A 21,969-nucleotide genomic window follows, 5' to 3' on the forward strand; every position below is an offset into this window, starting at 1 on the left:
CGGAGATTCTTAAGAAGGGAAAAACTGGACACACCATTTTTCAAAGTAAAAGTGATAGAAATCATCTTTCTTTTTCTGCTTTTCATACTTACTAGAGAAATTCACCCATTGGCTTATTAAGAGTGCCTGTGTTCTATATTTGTTTCTTCGTTTGCATAAGTAAGTACATGTTTGTTTTTGAAAAGAAGCTCCTTAAAGGAAACAAAGCATTTTCCTTTGGTGACTTTTCATTTTTTCTGAAGTTGCTCTGAAAGCAAGTCTTTCTCACCTGCCCTGAGGAGTGAACAATTTCACTTTGCTGTCCTTTGTTATTATGCATTTCTCCTGACAGGTGACAATTTCAACGGATATATGTAGACAGCAGAGTCACAGCCACATGGAAAATAGGGATTGCACGGGTTCCTAAGTCTGTTACCAAGGAGAGATTTAGTAACCTGTTAGTGATTTCCGGTTCCAGGGAATAGGGCAAGATTTGTTATGCAGACAGGCTGCAATGTTCTGCACGAGTCTGTTTTTCATGCAGTGTAGTTTCATTCCTGGAGATGAGATGAGGTGAGGTATCGGGTCTGAATGTCCCAAGTGAACTGATCACTGACCTGACTCTGATAAACAGCGAATGAGGCAGAGCATTCTGTTCACTCAATAGAACGGCATGGAAAAGCTTCACTGGCCTCTGGGCATCTAGTAGAGCTGAAGACCTGAGAACCACACAAAGCCTGAGTGGAAATAACAACTGATAGATAAACTTGTCATTGATAGTAAGAAATGTAATCAAGTGCCAAGTTCTTCAAAGCAGTTCCACTCTTGGTCCAATACTGTTTCAGTTTTGTGTAAGCTGTGGTCCACCTAAGTAGTTTCAAAAATCTCCCAGTTCACTTTTTTCTTGAGGGTGGTGTAGTCTTGTCCTAAACTCATGTCCAGACCAGGAACCTAACCTACCTTCGTCTTTACACTTCACCAGTGTTAACAGCAACATGCTTAGCTGTTCTCACTGACAGTCCCTGTCTCGGAAACTTTGAGCTGAAACAAGAAAACACATGTATTGTTGTATAGCACAGATGTGCAAATGGCTGAGCCTATTAATAGTTTGATTCATATTGTTGATGACTCATCTTTTATGAGTAGCAAAGATAGAACTAATTATTCCACTGACTTTCCTGTTACATTCTAGGCAGGGTGATATTTAGGCAACTCTCCAAAGAGAAGCTTCTATCTTTAATGCTTTCACACTTTGCGGGGAGGGAAATACTCTGATAAATGGACTGTTTGCTGGAACATACTACATGTGGATACAGCAGTGACTCAGTGCAGGGTTTTTTGGTTTTGTTGTTATCAGTGTTCCTTGCTAAGAATCCAGATTTGTCAGCCACTGACTGCACACTAAGCTCAGTTTGCTGCTTTAGCTTTGAAGAAATGCCATCTTCTTGTAAGTGTATTGAGGAAACTGTATGATAGAAGTTCAAAGTGTCATAGGCTTTGTATTCCCAAATGGGAACTATATTTCTGGAAAGAAATTTGTCTTCATGCCTTGTCCTAATTCAGTCTTACAGTGTTGTTTTTTTATTTAGACAAGACCAAAAGCTGAGAATATGACCGCAATGCAAAAAGCATTCTTTACAACTGTTACACTTGCGTTTAATAAGTGTCTTCTTTATCAGGATCAACTGCACTATCCAAACCTCAGCTTTCAAGATAGTCTGCGCACCTACAGTGACTTATTACAGTAGTTGTAGTGGTACATAAATATATAGGCAAATTCTCTATACTCTCTCTTTGGCACTTCTTTCAAGCAGACAGGTATGGAAAATTCCAAAGTCTTCAGAGAACAAAACCCTTGAAGATTTCCTGATCTTGCATTGTCACTAGAGGAGATCAGTCAGGGAAGAAGTAGGCTGGAGCAAAGTGCATGTAGTGCATTACCCTGGATCTGCAATTAGATTAATTTTTTTAAAAAAAAAAAAAAAAAAAAGGAAAGGAAAAAAATTTACTATAAATACCTTTCATGAATTTCCCAGTCTGTGCTTTTTAGCCATAGTCAGCATGGTAGTTGTTTAAAACGAAGTGATCAAAGAGAGATCTATGAAATCAATATGGAAACTACGTTACTCTACTGCCCATGGTACATGTATAGTTTAGACACCCTATTAGTGACTGCTCTGTAAATTTTATACATGTCTGACAGTCATTCCATTTCAGTTAAGTATGCTTTTCAAGGGTTCTGCATGCAGAAAATATGTGTTTCCATTGTACCATTGCGTATTTTGAGAGGAATTTGTCCCTTCATGCGTATGAACAATTCTTTTAGCTATAAGATAGACCAAATGTCAGAAGAGCCAGACAGCACTCAGCTGTGCTCTGTCTCCTGTTTACAGAAGTCGCTTGACATCAGAGAAGCTGCAGCCACATGATTCATTTTTCTTTTTTTCATTTGTTACATTTATTTTGTAATTAAAAACAGCAAGTTTGCCCATTAATTTATCTGGAGATACAGCTTCTGCTTTTGCCGTTCTTTATAGGTTTCCTGGTCTCTTGGAATTTGCAATGGGTAATAGAATGTTTTCTCCTCCCAGCAGGAAAGAATAAAGAGATGCTGCTGTAGTCATTTACCAAAGATATCCCCGAGTGTGGTTTTTCTTCTTATGCATCATTTTCTTCCTGTGTGTTGAAGAAAGTGCAGTGCATTGATTTGGTACTACCTAAGCATTGGTGATTTGCTCAGGAAAATACTTCCTGTAGTTTTTTCTTACATAATTGGGAAGTACTTAGGCTAAAGTTTATTGGAGATTGCATCATATACCTTATGATATATTCATTTATATTTACATATTCTTATTTTAACAATCATATATACTAGTGAGAATGGAATCTTAAATTATTACAGATGTTCCACCAACAAGTCAAGGTGTGGATCACAAGCAGGTCCAGAGAGAACTAGGTGATGTGGTACTACATCTGCACAACCCTACTATCCTTTCTTCCTCCTCAATTGAAGTTCATTGGACTGTAAGTATAAATCTGTATCATGGAGGTGGTTGTCTATACTGCTGAATTGTACTGTTTGACTGCAGTGGAGTCACACTTTAAGAAGCTGTGTAGTTTGTATGCTTGCAAATTTTTTTCTCTGGAATGAGCGCTACTTGGGCTTTGCTTTCCTATTTCATTAAATTTTGTCCCATTTTCACTATTTTGCGTCTCCATAGAGAGTGCTGTTTACAGTATGGTGAGAGTTTCAGAGTCCTGCTCTGGAAGCTAAAGGACTGATCAAAGCCTTCTGAAGTCGTATCATTTGAAGCTTTTGCACTGCTTTCAGTAGGAAGTGTGTCAGTCCCCTAATGAGACAACATGGGCACTTCCCTGTCTGTCACTTACCAGTGGAGAGAAATACTGCATAATTCTGTTTGAATGTGTTACCTCTATCCTACATACCTACTGAGAAATACACCCAAGCCCACGTAGCCTCATCTGAACTTACTCTTTCCCCTGGTGCTATGAGTACGCACAGTATGGGGAGAAGAGAAGAGAAGAAAAGGGCAAATGGTTTTCAGATGTTGTGTTGATGATGCTCTGGTGGGAGGAAGCAGGAAGTTGGCTGCGTGGAGGATATAGCAGAGGAAATGAGAGAGCGAGGACACAATACTGTGGGAGTCCTGAAGCAAGGGCAATGGGAACTTATGTGAAAAAGACTCAAGTAGGCTTACAAGGCTGAGTCCTCAGTGTGAGAAAGGATTAGAAATGGCTTACTGTGGGAGACATTTGGCAAATAAGAGGTAGAAATGAAGAGAAAGAACAACACAGGAAACTGCAAGTACCAAGCAATGGCATAAGATAATTCAAAAAAGAGCAGTTTTAAAATAGAATGCAGAATGAAGAAAAAAGGGGGGATAATTGTACTGGGTGCAGGAATAAATGCAAAGAGAGCGAGCTTTGAGGTCTTTTTAGGACTTCCATCTGAACATGTCAATATATTGGCAGGGACAGTGTAGGAGAGAGAGCACAGGGTGTAGCCCCTGCCATGCCATGGCAGAACATTTTGAACAGGAACAAAAGGCATTTTGACTTTGTAGAAGAGCCCTAGCCCAATGGAGTCCTGGTCCATGACCAGGGCTCTTTGGGGCTGCAAGAGAACAAATAATACCTGCTGTGTTGCATGGTAATTACACTGTCACCTGCAGTATGGCCACCTGCAGCAGGCAATCTCCTGTTCTAACTAATAACGTTAAAACATCTTTGAGGTTCCTAGCACGATTTTGTTTGACCTTTACTTACAGAACAACCTTTTCCAGACAGGCAGTTTTTGTCAGTCTCTTGGGTGGCCTGTGGCTTCTCTGCAATTTCAAAAATAAGCATTACCTCAGTTTCAGCTAACACACGCATTCTTTATGTGATTATTAAAAATGAAACGTGTTGCTTTTTGGAGTAAAATTGCAAGAAAACAGGTTTTTTATATCACTGTGTGAGATTTTTGAAGACAGGGAAAATCTGATGTACTTTTAAAAAATTTGTTGTTGTTGTTATTGGACTTTCTTATTCATCAGAAATTGAAACCGGTAATTAAAAGATAGCGAATGCTTCGCAAGAGATCACTTCTATAAGGTAGCTTTCTGTTTCAGGTATAGCCAAACACATTAAGTCCCACCCTTGTTTATATTAAGATCTCTTTCTCCACACACATGATATAAAATGACCTCGGTCTAAAAAGTATTCAGGACCACTGAGTATCATTTTGATCTGCTTTTCTAAGTCTCCTCTGTGTTACCATACCAGAGTTTTATGAACCTCTTCCAAGCCCTCTCAAAACAGCCCTTTCCCGCCATCAGAGGAGGCTCCCGCAGAGCGGGTGGGCATGGAGGAGGTGCTTGGACAAACCTGGCCTCTGACAGAGCCCAGCCTAGTCACGGCGATGAAGACAGTGCCGGCCAGCTGCCCTTTCCATTCCCTTTCTCCAGAAGGAAGTAAGCAGGAAGCGGTGCTCATTTCATGGATTTTGGGAGGCTTCCACACCTCGGGAGAGCTGGCAGGCTCTCTCTTTGATCACTGCATTCATCACCCTGAGTTGTGGAGCTGTAGATCTCCTCGCCCTCCCCATTTTCCCCTGCCCTGCTGGGCAGATTCAGGTGGGCCTGTGCCGAGCTCCATCACTCTGCAGATGCAAAGGCTGTTCGTTTCACAGAGCTGGAGCATATTATACAACTCTGTTATCCTCCTTTAATGCCTTCATAAATCGACGGAAACCAGCGCAGTTCTACCAGCATTGAACAGATTAATGCACTTGTGAGTCAGGCCAGTAATTTGCTGTAATGCGAGGAGCCTTTATCTGCTTTGGCAGTATTGTTTACTTTGAACAAAATGAACGGATAGTCCAAGGACCGTGCATAGTGTCACATACATCATTCCTGGTTTGTATTTGTTAAAGGATGTGTTGTGTGTTCTGCTGTCTTGCCAGGTGGACCAGCAGTCCCAGTATATTCAAGGATATAAAATTCTGTACCGACCTACGCCAGCGTCCTATGGAGAGTCAGAGTGGTTAATCTTTGAAGTGAGGACTCCAACCAAAAACAGCGTTATCATTCCCGAGCTGAAGAAAGGTGTAAACTACGAAATCAAGGCCCGCCCTTTTTTTAATGAGTTTCAGGGAGCAGATAGTGAAGTGAAATTTGCAAAGACCCTGGAAGAAGGCAAGTAGGAGCCAGACTGTCTTCATCTTTCCTTTTTGAAGTAGTAGTCTGGCCTGCTTTCCTCTGATATGTTCATTATTTGATTTTGTTTGAAGTGCATGCTGTTTGAGAACAGCAATCTGTGGCAGAGGAGGCTGTGTTGGACTGATCATTATGTGAATTGTTTGGTGACACAGAAGTAAATATTCAGAACCACGCGCGAGAGGCAGAGAGAGAGGGATGTGCAATGATGCCCTCCAACACACAATGGGAAACGCACTTTTTATCTTCACTGCAGTGTGCGCTCCTCCCTGCTGGGTTCATGGTCTGGTCACAAGTGACTTCTGTCAGATTCAAGCACTTGCTAATCGCTATCTTGAGTAGATAGCAGACACCACAGAAATCATCAAAGCACTAGATAGCTGAGGGAATGGAAACCACGTTTTTAGAAGGCTTTTATATCTGGATCAATCAGTAAGACAAAATGAAAAGATGAATGAGGGCAACAGACACAGTGAACTAAATTATGTACTTCCATCTCATACGTGTGCTAAAAAGAGAAGGTTCATGAAGCTCTTCCTTTTGTTGCTGCTCAGGCATAATGAGTATGCAAGATGGCCAGTGCCTCTAAATAGGGATTTCGGTGCCTCTGTTGTGATGCGCAGCCTTTCCCCTTCTCTCTTCCCTCCCCAGTATAAACGCTGTGTAGCTCTGGTTTATTGCTGTGAGAGATTCAAAAGGTGTGCTTAACTGCATTCACGCCAAGCATCAGCTAAGCATCTAGTTTTTAGAGAGACTATTTAAAATGCAAACCAAAAATTAATATTATAAATGTGTTAATATTAACACGTTCTGTCCTGATTTTAATAAGTTTTGTATTACTCATTATTGTTTACACACTAGAGGAACTGAGATTTGGCATTCTATTGTGATCAATTTATAGACTTTATTTCTAAAAACTGTTGATCCTGGGTCAGATGATTTCAGACCATTGAGGAATTCAGTGCTTGAGACTGTGACGTTCAGATAATGGATATCTGAGTTTGGAGAGTCTGGTGATGAGTGTCACTCTTCCTTTCCTGCACAGCGAGACTGCAGCAGAACTCAGAAGCCTAGTTGCAGGTTCACATCACTTTTCTTCTGTATCATCTTGTGGGCAAGAGCTGCCCTCAGTGAAGGGTGGGGCATGAAAGATTGCATCTGTGCAGCCGAGAAAGTATCATCCTTTTAAAAAAGCTCACTTCTGTGTGTGACAAACTTAACTGTTCAATCCTTCTTTCCAAACAAACAGCTCCTAGTGCTCCACCTCAGAGTGTTTCAGTAACTAAGAACGATGGGAACGGGACAGCAATTGTGGTCACCTGGCAGCCCCCCCCCGAGGACAACCAGAACGGGATGGTGCAAGAATATAAGGTACTGCTGGCATGTCTTGATCCCCTGGCAGAGGGGGAATATTGGCCGAATAGTGACAGTTTAGGTTGTTCGTGGATGCTTGGCTCCATCTACTGGTTAGTCAAAGTAAATGAGGTAGAAAATCACTTATTTGAATCCAACTCCATATTTAGTAATTCTGTCTAGATGGTAGAAGGCAATTAAAACAGCCTCCATAAATCAAAGCAAAGGGTCAACACTCTTAATTAAAACAACTACCTTCTTGCCTTCATTATAACTTGAGAAATGCGCACACAAGTACAGAAGGAACCATACCTGTTTGAGAACTATTTTGTGACTCAAAGACATTGGTCAAAGTAGTAAATATAAACAGGCTTAATGAGTTGAAAAGCTCAGGGATAATAATTAACAGTGTTAAGATCTGAGGAAATTATGCGTAACTGGGTAGTTAAATGGAAAACTTCCAAGTAAAGAATGTGCTTGTATAATAAAAAATGTATTTAGTGTATAGAAATTTTTCGTATCTTTCACACAAACACAGTTCTCATTATGCTATTTAATTTTTAACAAATTGAAGTACATTATAAAATATTTACTATTTGGTGTTCGTTTAGCAACATGCTCTGTATTTATTTTCAGTTCAAATTGTTTTGAGATAATTTACATAGTAAAGTAAATGAAGCTTATTATTCCTAAGCACTCTACAGACTTTTAAAATGTCCAGTTGTGGACATCAAGTAAGCTTTGTAGCCACGGAGAGGCAGGACCTTTGGTTTCAGTCTCCTGCAAATACGCATTATTGAGAGAATTTTTCAAATGAGAACGTGTTGGCTATTTTTCAGATTAAAACACTGTGCTATAGACATATATTCCTAGCCATCAAAACTCATTCTGCTAGTATTTTTTTTTTTTTCTCCTCAGTAGAAATGGGAAAAGGGAAGAGATCGCTGAACTTCACGGTCAATTTACAATAATAAAATGCCTTTCAGAACCTGGTCAACTGGTAAAAAAAATCAATTTATGGCTTAGTTTCAGATATATAATGTGATTGGGAAAAAAAATACTTGCAAAGTTATTTTATTTAAAGACAGACCTTGAGCTGAAGAGGTGGAATTATTTCCATCAAGCAACTGCATCAGAGGAATGTTAAGGTTGTAAGGACAACCCAATAAAAGTCAGGAAATTCACATTTCCAAGGGGATACGATACCTAACATACCTCTTGGCATTCAGAGGTAATAGGCTACCAGGTGTAGGAGCAAGCATCTTGTAGTTCTTGTGTAGCACTAGATGGCACACTGGCACGTTTCACATCTGCATTTATTGTGTAGATGCCATCATTTTCCTTTGTGCGTTACACCATGGATAGAAAACAGATACAATGAATATATATGTAATTGCTATTTAAGTTGCTATATGTAACTCATATTTTTGTCTAAAAAATAAATAAATGCAGAACCGGTGATTTAAGATTAAGAACTAATAACAAGAAAAAAACAAATAGAAGTCTTATAAAATTTTCTCTTTTTTCTTTCCTCTTTTTTTTCTGTCTCCTGTGTTTCCTCTCAGAAAAAAAGGTACACACATGTGGGGGAATTCTTTGTTTTCTCAGCAACTAGGATCTAAGGCAAGAGTGTACCTACTTTAATTAAAAGATAAAATAGATAGGAAGGAGGATACCATTTTAATTGAAGAAGTGTCAGCAGCACACACAAAAAGCTAGAAATTCAAATCACAGCAGAAGTCATTCCCGCTGTCCCTGGCATGAAGTTAGAAATGATCTTGTTAAACTAGTTCTTTCTTCACTTATGAGTCTATTATAATGTGAATTCCTCCTTCCTTCATAACATTCTAAAAGTTCGTTTTCAGTTGTCTATTTAGGAATACAATCAAATATAGCATGGCAAGTACTGAATAACCTGATCTTTAACCTAAAATTCTTATTTTGTGAATTTCTCCATGTATTTGAGCGCCTAAGAACAAAACATTTTTATTAATCAGTAGTGCAGAGTTACAAGTACATAATAAATTGTTTTTATTCTTTGCACATACACCATTGCACAAGGTGGCAGTAACAATTCCTGTGAAAACGATATAGGTCGAAATGTAGATTTAAATCTTTCGTTCCTCACTTTATCAAGTTCTTATTTACATAAGAGCATTTTCATGGACCATCATTTAGGATTTAAGAGCAATATTACTAATATTACTAATAATTATACTACTACTACTGACTGAAACAGTCTCTACTTAGTATCAGAATATAAAAAGGAGATTCTCTTCTCTTCATGTGCTCTGACCTGCTCTGCAGCAGCAATTATGTATATGCTGTGTTGGGATTCTATTTCAAAGGAGCTTAAAATACATTTCAGAGCCTCACAGTGTCCCACTAGTCTTGTTTCAGTCCTTGACATCCAGAGAAGGAAAAAGGGTCTCACAGCGTCCTGAAGGTGAAAGAAATTTTCCAGTGTCCAGATGGAATTGCACGAGAGATTAAGAGCAGCTTACTGGGTACTAAATCTTTTAGAAGCTCCCTACGTCAAAAGTAAAATATTCCCTCCTGTGTACAATCAGCACAAGTTCAGAAATGCTGCTTCTTTCAGGGACTTTGCTTCTTAACAGAAAACATATTGAATTTAACTAATTTAACTTTCTGGATAAATATTCATTGTAGAACAATACATTTGTGGAAAAGGAATAAAAAGGAAATCAACACAGCTTCACCATTTTTTTAGCACATCTAGATTAGTTGCAGCTTCCCTTTTAATAGCAGTTGGGAGTTCGACCATACTCTTACAAGCATTCACCATATCAATGGTGCAGGCCTAAAGAGATAAAAATATCTCATCATATTGTTTCTCCCAATCATTTAATACTGCTGATGTAATTTATAAAGTGGTGAATTGAAGTCATCAGACGTGTGTCCTGATCTCAACCAAAAAATGAGATCTGGTAGCATGCTGTTGTCTCACAATGGAAGATGGCATGTTACTCAAACCTTGCCTCTTGCTGCCGTTTTTTAAAAAAAGGTAACGTTTGCATTCCAGCATGACATCGATTCTCTTGTGACGTCATGTGATGAAAGACTTGTCCTTGCACTTGGGTGAAGAAAGCCTTGCTTGACGAATGATTCCTGAAGAAGAGAATTGCAATTTCATTTAACTGAATGCTCTTTGTTGTTTATGTGAACAATTCTTGGCTTATGGAGCTTTCCTTATTTGTTCTGTTACTAATGCTTTTAGTTTTATTAGCACTGATGTCACTGGTTGAACTGTAAATGAATTACAGTAAACCCATCAAATAATTTCAGCAGTTGGAGCTGCTCTTTGGAACAAGAAGTACCTTTTCAGTATTCATACGGTGCCTAAGACAGCAATCCATGACTGCAGATGTTAGAGTAGTGACAAATTCTAAATTTCTTTATCCAGCAGAAAGGAATGTGTCATCCTTCCTTCTACTTATCCTTTGGTCTTGAATTTTGAACATTTATACCTACCATACATTTACTTCCTTGCAGGTTTGGTGTCTTGGCAATGAAAGTCGATACCATATAAACAAGACAGTTGACGGTTCCACCTTTTCTGTAGTCATTCCTTCCCTAGTTCCTGGTATTCGATATAGCGTGGAAGTGGCAGCAAGTACGGGGGCAGGACCTGGAGTGAAAAGTGATCCCCAATTTATCCAATTAGGTAAGCCTGTTAGTAATCCTACCGATTGGTTTCGTTGATTTTTGTTTGTTTGTTTTCTCTTGTCTTTTATGGCACCAGAAATACTTTTAAGACAAGTGGAATAGATAGCGTTACTTGATCTCTCGAATAGCAGGATTTGGCTTTTCTGGTTTTAAACTTGCCTTAGAACTGCATTCTAAAGATGGGGTTATAACAACACAGGTTTTTTTAATCTCCCAATTCAGCAGTGCTTTTTGGCTATTGATTTTTTTCAAAGTGAGTTTTCACACTTGAGACTGGTGTAATAAAACATGTACAGGAGTATGAATCACTCAGTGTTGGCTCACTTTTAGTTTAGGGATGTAATTTGTCTTGATTAGATTTTATCTTACTTTATTGAAGCAAAAAACCAAGAGCACGCTAAAATTAGGCACAATAAATATCAACTATGCGTAAAAGCTAGTAAATAACCCAAGTACAGGAAAAAGAGGCATACAGATGATTTACAATAATCTTGACCTCCTAACTTCATTTACACCTAACATCTTTGTCATCAGCACAGATCAGGGGCATTGCTCCTACATGTATCTGGGAGAAATGCATCTTTGCTGGTGGTTAGGTGAAGGTTATTTGCCTTAAATATTCATATGCTACTTTACCAGTATGCCTGCATCAAAATACTTTATCATTACAGCATATAATTGCGAAGGCAAACTCAGCATGTTACTTTGGATTTTATGTCCCGTCTGTCTCTGTATCATTAATAGATATTCCTTGTTATTTAACTTTCTTATTTAAAAATATGTGATTACTGCATGTGAAAACAAGGCTGAACAACTATTACATTCTCTGGAAAATTACATATACATTTCCTTGGCTATTAAGATGAAGGTCATCTTTAACTTATTTCACTTATACAAGCATGTGAATCCCAGTTACATTAATAGAGACTTTATGACAAAATTACACACAGTTTATGATACTCTATTAATATGTGCAAAACCCCATAGTTATTTGTTGTATTGTTTTTTCCTACAGCCAGCTCCCATTCACAGCTTTCTACAACCAGCTTTCCAGTCAAAGTCAAGTTTGTTCTATATGGCTTAGATTTTGAAAAATTTAAATTAGTGAGTCTTATGAGTGTAAAATAATGGGGTAACCTCGATGTTCAAAGCTAAAGACTTCATAACCACTTTTTTTTTCCTTTTCTCTGATGATAAGCAAATGCTAAACAAAGGTGAATTTTATAATGGAACTTAATCGCTTTGGGGTTTTGTTAAGTGGAAAAAGAAACAAATGAGACTCTGTCAGGATAAGATTTTTGCCTGCTTCTGGGCCTTTACTGACACTAAGTTAGAAAACATGAAGCAATCGCACACCTCAGATGGTGTTCAAATGTGCAAGTCTGGTAGAGTCCGTATATTTCCTTGGGGTCAGGGTTTCCTTTCATAGTCTGTGCTGCTTGCTTCTAATTAAGTGGCATGGCCAAATCTACATATGGTGTAGCAAAAATCCCATAATTTGGTTGTTACATGGCAAAGACCTGGAGACGGGACTCTTGTGGAGAACCATGCCACTAGAAGCAGCACAAAGAAATACCTAGACAGTGCTGCAGTCCTTTTGGCAACTGCAGGAGGCTGCTGAAAATTACTACTTAAATTTAAGAGGAGTACCCTTTAGTAGCACAGATCACCCTACAATCATCAAGGCAGAAGAATGGCCGCAGTTTAACTAGCTCTACCCTGTGATACAAGTTCTCCTACAGCCCCCGCAAGGAATTGCATTCTTAGTTCTTGGATGTGCTCCCGGCGTGGGGGTGGAGCAGACACTGCAGTTTTCTGGTAGCTCTTCTGAAGAAAGAAAATTAATTTCTTGATGTCATCAATTGGCACTTTTCACCAGCAATAAATTACATGGTTACAGAGAGAGGGACGGGAGGCCAGGGAGGGGGAGGAAAGAGGAGTAAGGATGCTACTTTTAGAAGGTTTGAGAGAGTGCTGACTCCTTGTATGTATGTGCTCTAGGAACTGCGTGTTTGCCACTGACAGCTTCAAGTTTCTACATTTCTGTCACTGATCCCAACTATTCCTTCACGAAACCTTTTTCTGATATCTGAATTAGTACAATCCTTACTTTTTTTTTTAATAATTAATTCAGAATTCCATGTGTGGAAACAGCACGTACTATGTGATTTAGATACTCACTCTTTTTTTTTTTTGTTTTTTTTAAAGAACTTTTCGCTAAAATCAAACATCTGTTTCCTTACAATGTGTTTTTCTTACAAAAATATGAGACCAGGTTGTGGCTGGCTCTGGACCATCCAAAGAAGAGGGTTTTTTCCCCCGTGTAGCCTCCTCTCTTGCACCGCCGCCTCCTCATTGAGTCTGCACGCTGTGAGGGGTGTTCCCAAGTTTGTGACTGTGAGAAATGCCCAGGCAGAGTTTCAGCCAGGTGTGTGACAGTTTGGGGGCCGGCTTCCAGAACAAGAGGGGAGGACAGGAGACATTGGATTCTCTGAGAGCTGAGGCGTGCAATCGCAGTCCCATGCATCAGCTGAGCCGTGATAACTGACCTTGTGCACGCACTTAACCTGTTACAAAGACAGGTACAAATTGTAAGCTCAAAGCTCTTTCATTTTCCATGTCTCAGCTGACATGAAGCAGTTCACTGAGCTGCGCTACCCCAGACTTTCCGTGTCACCAGGGACAAGCCAACAATATACTTGCTTGGTATTCAAAAATCACCTTTCGGTGTTTAAAATCATGAGATCAACTGAAAAATCCTGTGTCTTCTTAAAACACTCCCCTTGGAGCTTCTGAATTTTCCTCTTGCCTTTTGAATGACCTTTCAAAGCTTTCTGTGGAATTCCAAGGGCTGGAAAGCCGTTTGTTTGTTTGTTTGTTTTAAAAGAAAGGTTAATATTTTACATAAAGAAAGACTGCAAAAGCTTTGGTGTTAAGGGAAAAAAAAAATCATATTTCATAAGAGCTAGCCACAGCTCACTATACTGTGCTCATAATACTGTGGAGAAAAAATCACAGACTTTTGATAGAACTTTTTTTCTTGTCACATGTAACTTCAGGACATTGGTAATAAAGATGCTCCATACATAAAGGTGAGAATTATCACAAGAAATTATGTTTTGTTGATCTCTAGCCTAACTTTTGTACAGTGATGGGATACTAACTATGATAGCTTGGCAATATTGCCTACGTCTGTTGGCAAAAAGTAGTGAAATTGGAACATACTGCAACATATTTTACAGAGGCTATCAGCTCTGAGAAGCCCCACAACTGCAGTTAATATTAGTCTGAAATGTGTAATTTGTATGAATATATGGTATGTAGTTATTTATTAAGAGATGTCTGCAAAATTATTATAAGTGTTGAGTGCATTATTCAACCAGTGGATGTCTCAAGCGTATGAAACACAAGAAAGTCTCATTGAATCTCTCTTTATTCTAATTGCATCATTTAGGGGATGCAGTTTGTGAACTAGCTAGCATGCCTTCAGACATATTCTGTCAGCCTTTCGAGTACTTGTAGTGTGATAGTTGTAAGGGGGTTTTGTTGATATGTTTGTATTGTGGCCTGCAAATGACTCAAAGAAAGTAATTATTTTTTTCTCTTACTGCAGACCCTTCCAAACCAGTTCAATGCTGTCTTCTCAAACTGTATGTTGTAAGGTTGAAGTGGAAAACCGATATTTTTTCAGTTTTGGAAACGTGTGTAGCTACAAAGGAGACAAAACAGTATATTCTTAACCTCGTTATATTTTAGCAAATAATTTTCAGATTGCATCATGCACATATATTTGAGGAAACACTCAGACATTATGTTTATTCCAGGTGTTTTGCAAGTTTTGAATTGCCAGAATTAGCAATGTCAACAAAACTTAGATCTTCGTACTTACTGTTTGTACGTTTTGTATACTAAATGAGACAGGCATATGGAAAAGTACCATTCCATAGGTTGTACCTGGACACAGCAAAGTTAAGGTTGCCTGCACACCTGTGAACCTGGAATTTCCTATCTTTTTTGAATCTTTGGCATTCCAGTCTTAATTGTATATTCATCTTTTATTTAACATTTAGCAACTTAAATGTTAGTTTTTACATTATTATTATTATTTATATGAATATTTAACAGTAGAGAATTAGAGGTCCCGGTTCTTCTTGATGTAAATTCTAATTAGTTTTCACTGCAGTTTGAAACTTGGAGCTTCAAGACAGTCAAATCGAGTAGCTTGTGAGCAATAGCCATAGCAACATTATCTGTGATTAAAAAGAAGGCTCTTATCTTGGGGTAGAAGAAGAAGAAGGGATGAGTCACTGTGATAATATGCTGGTTTCAGGGAGTTGGGGGATCAGCCTGCTCCAACAACTCTGAGGCATTTTCAAGTACATTAAATGCTGCGGCTGCTGCTCTGGCAGTAAGATGTGCTTTGCCGTAGAATGTTTATGTTCACTTATTATTTTGGCACGTCTCCCCGAGGAGCGCAAGCAGGAACAGGAATGTTGATTATGAACTGTTTATATCTCAGTCAAAGCTTCCAGAAATTTCCTGGGATGAAGAAAAAGTACTTTTCTTTAGTTAAAGAGCTTTTTCTCCTGACTGATCCTTCAGGATCTCATAGGACTATTATGGAAAGTGAAGTTGCCCTTTGCAAAGAAAGGCTTCCAAGATAATGTTCCTGGAAATTTTTAGAAATAAGGGGTTCACTAGATTTCATTTCCTTTGCTTTACGTTTAGCTTACTTTCTGGTTTTGAGTTATAACAGCAGCAGAACATGGGTCAAATGTAGTCTCTTGAAAGCCCTTCTATCTTCTTTTCTGTGATGCTGTTTATATGACCGCACAGGAACACATATGCATTTTTGTTTTCACCATGTGTGCAAATATATACCAGCTAATTTAATGTAATGTAATGCCTCTAACAGTCCATCCATGTACAACGTGCCATAAGCCTAGTTTCTTAAAAGCAAATATATTATTATGCTGCTCTTATGCTTGCAATGGCTAGCAAAATAACACCCTGAAATGAATCTCAATTAAAAATTAGAACAATAAATGTTCAAAGAGATTCTTCAGTATTTTGTAATCTTCAGACATGCATTGACTGAGCAATGCAAAATGTTTGTGTATATAGAAGTACTGTCTTTCTCTGTGGCTGAACTGCTGACATGTTTAAAAAACATTCTTATTTGGTTTTTGTGTTTGTCATTATTTTTTACCCCTGGATTTATTGTTTTAAATATATATATTTAAAGGATTAGAGAAAAAAATATTTATCATTCTTCTAAATTTATTCAAGACCATAGGTTCTCTGGAAATCTTTTGTTCTATTCCATTAAGATGTACAAGGTGGTGTAGCTGTTTAAAAATACAGAAATAGCAGGCTTACTCTCTTTTTGAAAAGAGACTGATGATGCAAGTTTTCATATCTTAATATGGCCTCAGCTGCAAAGAGACAAAAGATGAGATAGAGAGTGACAGATTTAATTCATTGGTCACAGTATACTTTATACATTTAAGCCCATCTGGCCACTTGTGTGGAACTTCACTTGGCTGTCTCCATAAAATCTAAAGCAACCCATCTTAACCTTGCACAAATAGGCATGAAATCTATAAACCCAGCAGACACAAAGGGTGTATTAGAAAGAAAAGAATGAGTCTGCCTGGTGAACTTTCAGCCTAGGCAGTGCACTTAGGATCACAGAAGATAAAGGGACCCGAAATATGAAATAAAATTTCCAATAAGGTAGTAATCAAAGGCGATGGTGATTCCTCAGCAAAATAGGTATTTGACATCGATGTCGCAAAAACTGAAATCTGGAATTCTTCACTGGAATAAACTGTGACTAATTTAACTATTTCCCATTAAAAAAAGGTATCTTTTTCCAGAGGAGGTTTGTTATTTGCTGTGATTACATCTCCTGTTTGTATTGCGGTTTCTTACATTTTATTTAGGCTTACTTTGGAATAATGCAAGATATCTCATCATAAAAGTAAAAATATATTCACTGCTTAGTTCACAGGGAGAAGGTATCGTTCTTTAAGTAAATGGGTTTTCACTTATATAGTTTATATTAATAGAGTTAATAGCAGCACCGTTGTCCTTAAAACACTGATTCTCAATCTGATGCCATTACCCATAGTAAAAAGCAACTAACTGTTGCATTTACACAAGAGTAAAAATGGGTATTTCAAAGACCAAGCTGTGGAATGTGTAAAGCAATATCAGCTCTGAGTAAAGGTTTTGAATTCTTGCCCTCACCCTGTGCAGTAATGAAATTTCCAGTAAGAGCTCACTGTAGTGGTAAAAAATCAGGAAGGCAGTATTTTGTCTTTGAGTTGCTTCATTTCAGTTGGAAAGCATTGGTCACTAACTGAATATTCCCACTGATGCTCCTAGAAGGTTCTTGCAAAAGTTCAGTACAGAAAGAGCAGAAGAGACTGATTCTTGCAGGTGCTTTCTCTAAAATAAAAAAAAAAAAAAAAAAAAGTGTGTAGAAAAATACATCTTCTTTATTTTGATGTGGAATATTTACAGATAAACTGTTTTTGAAAAGGTCTACTTATTCAGTAATAATGAGGATGCGTTACTATTTTTACCAATTCATAACTATTTTTTTAGTTATCCTTTAGCTTTTTCATCCACGTTCTTTAGCTTTTTAATCCATGTTAAGGGGGCAGGGTTGGTTTTTTTGTACTTTTACTTCTTTACATCCTTTTAAATATTCAGTCTTTTTAATTGAGGTCAAAGTGAGAGACTGCAACGAGTACGTTAGACTGCGTATTAAAAGATTTAAGTAATCTGTCAGGAACTGCAAAATTAAAATGTTTCTCTCAATACCAACCTCACGTGAATGTACTTTGAATTTGTAATTCTTTCTGTGACTTTCAGTTATGAGAATGGATGTTTGGGTAGCTGACTTCTACCCGTTCGCAGAGCTCAAAGAACAGACTACGCATGTTTCATACTTGAGCTTTTACTTGCTGACTTCTTTGATGACTTTCTGAATATTTTTCTGAAGCTGGTGTTGCTTTGCTAAAATAAAAATAAAATTTAAAAAATAGCAGTCCCCAAGTCTGAAATTTATGAGCCTAACCTTCTATTTGTATGCCTAGTGGACTGATTTTAGCACGTTTCATAAACAAAAGTCAGTGAAGTTGGAGGTCTTGTATGGAAAACAAACCATTTCTATCTAGACCTGGAAAAAGAGATTTTGAAGAGCAGTCTTAAGGATTTTACCTTGAAAAACTGCACTGTCATTATGTCGGTTCTTTTCATCCTGCCTTTTACAGTTGCTCATTCAAATTAATTGGCTATTTTGGGTGTCTTTTTTTCAGATTCTCATGGAAACCCTGTGTCTTCAGAAGATCAAGTCAGTTTAGCCCAGCAGATTTCTGATGTAGTAAAGCAGCCTGCCTTTATTGCTGGAATTGGTGCAGCCTGTTGGATTATCCTTATGGTCTTCAGCATCTGGTTATATCGCCACAGGAAGAAGCGAAACGGACTCACTAGTACTTACGCTGGTATCAGAAAAGGTGCCGTATTATATATTTCAATCTGCTGGCTGCTGAATGCCTGTATGCTGGCTATTTACTGTATCATCAGTCTCTTGTCCCCCTAAGACTCGATGCAGGAATTATCCAATTACTGCAATACTTTCAGGAAGTGTGGATCAGGAATCAATGCAGAAAGCAGCAATATTTACATAACGTGTTAAACTTGGCATTAAAGTATAAGCCTTTAGCAAAATACGTAGACTAGCTTTTCATAAAGATACTCTTACAAATGAGAAATGTAAAGACGGATATAAGGCTGAGAGCTTCCAATACTTCCTTGCTACCTGACACCGTACCATCTGAAAAGGAGACAAGCGGATGGTAGTTCATTGTCTCTCATGTTCAGTCCTCTGCTTGCTGCTAAGAATACTAACAGTGGTGTACATTGCCGTAACGCTTTTGGTGCGTGTACTTGAATTTCCTTGTGTTCCGGGGGAATGTGGTGAAGTGGCTGTTTGCAAAAGCACAACAGTCAATAATACTTTCCAAGACTTTTTCATAAATGCTGTTGTGAGACCCTTCGTTGGGACTGAATTCTGGGGCTATCACATCTTGCATCTGCATTCAGTTAGAATGGCAGCAGTGGGACTAACTTAAAGCGCTCTTCATTTTCACGTTATTGATACCTTTTATATCAGATTGTCAGTGGGTACACAGTGTTTCACAGTATACTCTGTGACAAACGAAACTAGAATCTCTACTTGGAACATCTTCTGGAATGAAAACTTGATTTCTCCTGATTCAATAATCTTTTGATTAAACCCCAAAGTGAAAGCTGAATTCGATAAGCTACAGTTCTTTACATCTCAAAGCAGTACCTCATAGGCACTCATAGAGTGAGAACCATAAGTTCTGGAATTAATCAGAAAATGGGAGATCCTGCTTTTGAAGGAATAGAGTGAGATTTTTTTGATATTAAGCAATCAAAATATAGACCTAGTCTTAAAAGGTGCACACATCTTAATGCGTGAAAGGTGTCATAATATTACGTTCTTTAGTCACTTCAAGAATGAATGTGTGATGGGCAAGCCAGATAGGCAAATGTAACACAAATGTTTTTAAACAGTGGCAATGTGTTGCTATGAAAAAGAAGCAGTGCTAAAAATAGCGACCGAGTGAGTGGGAACGTGAAAATAGTTCTGGAGTGTTGCAGAGTTTCGGTGTCCTCCGTAGTATTAAAGTATCGATGCTTGCAGTAGACTTGTCACAGTGGTTGCAGCGGAGTTGTAACCACAGAAACTGGGGATGAATTTCACCTTTGTTTTTGTTCTGCTAGGATTTGGCAGATAAGACAGACCCCGACATACTGCTGCATTGGCCTGCGCTGTTTTGTTCTACTAATAGCATGCTGCCATACTGCCTTTCTACACTTCTATCAAACTAACATCACTATGCTTTCAGCAGTACCTATGATTAAGCAAAAGGCATACAATTTATCCTTAAAAATGGTTGCTTTAATGACATCAGCTATTGTTCAAAACAGCTGTGTTTTTCAATATCTGTAAAAATAACTTTTGTGTAATTCGGTGGGGATTTTAATGAAAATATACAGAAAAGTAGGGTATGCATCTCCATTATCAAGTATTCTTCAAGAAAAAAAGCCGTCTTTAGTGAAATACACGTTGCAAAGTAGTTTGCCACTCTGCAGTGCATCAAGTCATCACTGCAAGCCCAAACTTTCTTCACTCTTGCATTTATTTATTTATTTTTATATTTAGCTCCAGGCCTGACATCTGTTAAAATACTTCACTACTCCCACACATACATATTGTGCTAGCACTCTTACACACTCAGAAGAGTTTATTAATAGAAGCTCTGAGAATTAAGTTGTTCTTTCGTGTAGTAGCAATGATAAAGATTTCATTTAGTCAAACCTCTGTTCATCTGTTCCTCAGTTCCTTAAGAAACTAAACTCGGTTTAGTACTTAGCTTACAGAAGAGTAACGAGACCGTAGTTAAAGATTTTTTTTCATGTCCTTGTGATTGCAAATTAATTTGGAGACACTTGATTCTCTTTTGAATAGCTCTGGTTTAAATGCACCTTCTATTTTAATGAAAGCTTTTTACTATGGTTCTGTATTTTTGAATGTAGCTAAATTAAACTTGACTGTGTGAAAAGGCCTAGCTCAAAGAAAATACAATGGAATTCCCAAGATAAAGAGCTGTGCTACAAATGAAGCCTGAAATGGGCAAATGCTCTGAGTTTTTTCTTTTTTTTTTTTTTGCTTAGTGTCATATCTCTGTAAATAAATTGGCTTGGTAAAAGTGAGGAAAAAACTATAGCATATCCTAAATTATAACAAGACACTCTGGAATCCCCCCAAACTTCAGAGTTATTGTAAAAATTAGATTGAGCAGTTGTTCTCTTAGCCAGAACCTTTTCTTTCTGTGCCAGGTTTGCTGATCAAATACTGCCTCAAAGCTACTTTTAGTGAATATTTTATTGTTTCTCTTGCATTTTTCTTTGCTGTCATTAGATTGAAAAGGGCAATGTTAGCCTTTTTCCATCCGTCAGTGATAGAAAAACTATGCTGTCCTGTCAACAGGAGGGGGAGCATGTGCTAATAGGAAGAGCAGATGCTACTGCTCTGTATTTGGATTAGAGATCCTATTGATCCAAAGAGGATTTATAGTAGCTGCGAGAGTGAAGATTGTCAAGCAATGTCATTGTTCTGTTGTTAACCTTTCCCTCTTAAAGCCAAGGGTTGAAAGGTAGAAGGATGTTACATCTAGGGAGATCTTTCACCTTTTTTTTTTTTTGTGATTATTTAAGAAAGAAGGATAATGACTCTGTTTAGCAGTCTCGTTTATGAAAACAGAAATTAATTGCTACAGTAGATTTTAGTGCCTTTATTATAGTAAGAGTTGGTCCCATTCTTGATTCAGAGACAGTGAAACAGCAGTTCTCTTTGTTCCTTTATATGATTATTATTTCCTTACTGAATACTTAAGTGTGCCTATTAGTTCAGCGTAATGAGCATTTACTTAGTGAACTGCAGATAAGATTCAATAGGACCTTGATAAGGCTTTGTTAAGGAATTTGTCATTTTGCATTCTAAAATGATTAACAGTGTGGGGGTTTTGTTTCCACTAGGATTTTCAGAAAAACTTAGAATACCAAACTGAGGAGTATTTGAAAGGCTAAACCACAGTCGGGTCCCCTCAGGAGCACAATAGAATATCAAGCTTCTTTTTTTTCAGAATAGTATCTGCAGAGACAAGCTTCTTTCTGAATCGCAAATTTAATTTTATTTCTATATCAATGTGACTGAACTACTGGGTTAGTTATATACATTTGTTTTACGTTCAGCTGTCTGCTAGATTTATACTAATGTGGTATGTTTCCCTTTCTCTCTTCAGCTTAATAACCAGTTTGTATTTTGTTTTGATTTTTCAGTCCCGTCTTTTACCTTCACACCAACAGGTATATATTTGCACTTTTCCCCCCTTCTTTGTTACTTTAGCATGTGTTTGTGGTACTGTTTCTCTTTTCCTGACATAACCAGCCCAACAATTTCATTAATGACAGGTGCCATTATTTTGTTCTCTAAGTAGTGTATATTTGCTTTGTAGCTGACGACATGTTTTTCTATTTGCGTGTACCATTCTGTAGCATACCATTTGATGCAAGCATGCCATTTCGTAGCATGATTCTGTCAGCTTGTACAACCTGGGCTCTCTTCTTG

At 38.0% G+C, this 21,969-nt stretch overlaps 1 protein-coding gene across 6 annotated transcripts in view; it reads left to right on the forward strand.

The window, feature by feature from the left end:
* ROBO1 (roundabout guidance receptor 1) overlaps positions 1 to 21,969 on the forward strand; it is a 537,087-nt gene that overhangs the window by 481,515 nt on the left and 33,603 nt on the right. For 5 of the 6 annotated variants that reach the window (XM_074599365.1, XM_074599346.1, XM_074599356.1 and 2 more), the window contains 6 exons: positions 2,882 to 3,003; positions 5,444 to 5,675; positions 6,946 to 7,067; positions 10,563 to 10,734; positions 18,065 to 18,262; positions 21,681 to 21,707. In XM_074599365.1, the coding sequence (XP_074455466.1) occupies positions 2,882 to 3,003; positions 5,444 to 5,675; positions 6,946 to 7,067; positions 10,563 to 10,734; positions 18,065 to 18,262; positions 21,681 to 21,707 (873 nt within the window). The remainder of the gene's footprint in view (positions 1 to 2,881; positions 3,004 to 5,443; positions 5,676 to 6,945; positions 7,068 to 10,562; positions 10,735 to 18,064; positions 18,263 to 21,680; positions 21,708 to 21,969) is intronic. The other variant, XM_074599352.1, reaches the window with a different exon arrangement.

The sequence above is a fragment of the Larus michahellis genome, chromosome 1 (assembly GCF_964199755.1).
Source record: "Larus michahellis chromosome 1, bLarMic1.1, whole genome shotgun sequence".
In the NCBI taxonomy this organism is placed as follows: Eukaryota; Metazoa; Chordata; class Aves; order Charadriiformes; family Laridae; genus Larus; species Larus michahellis.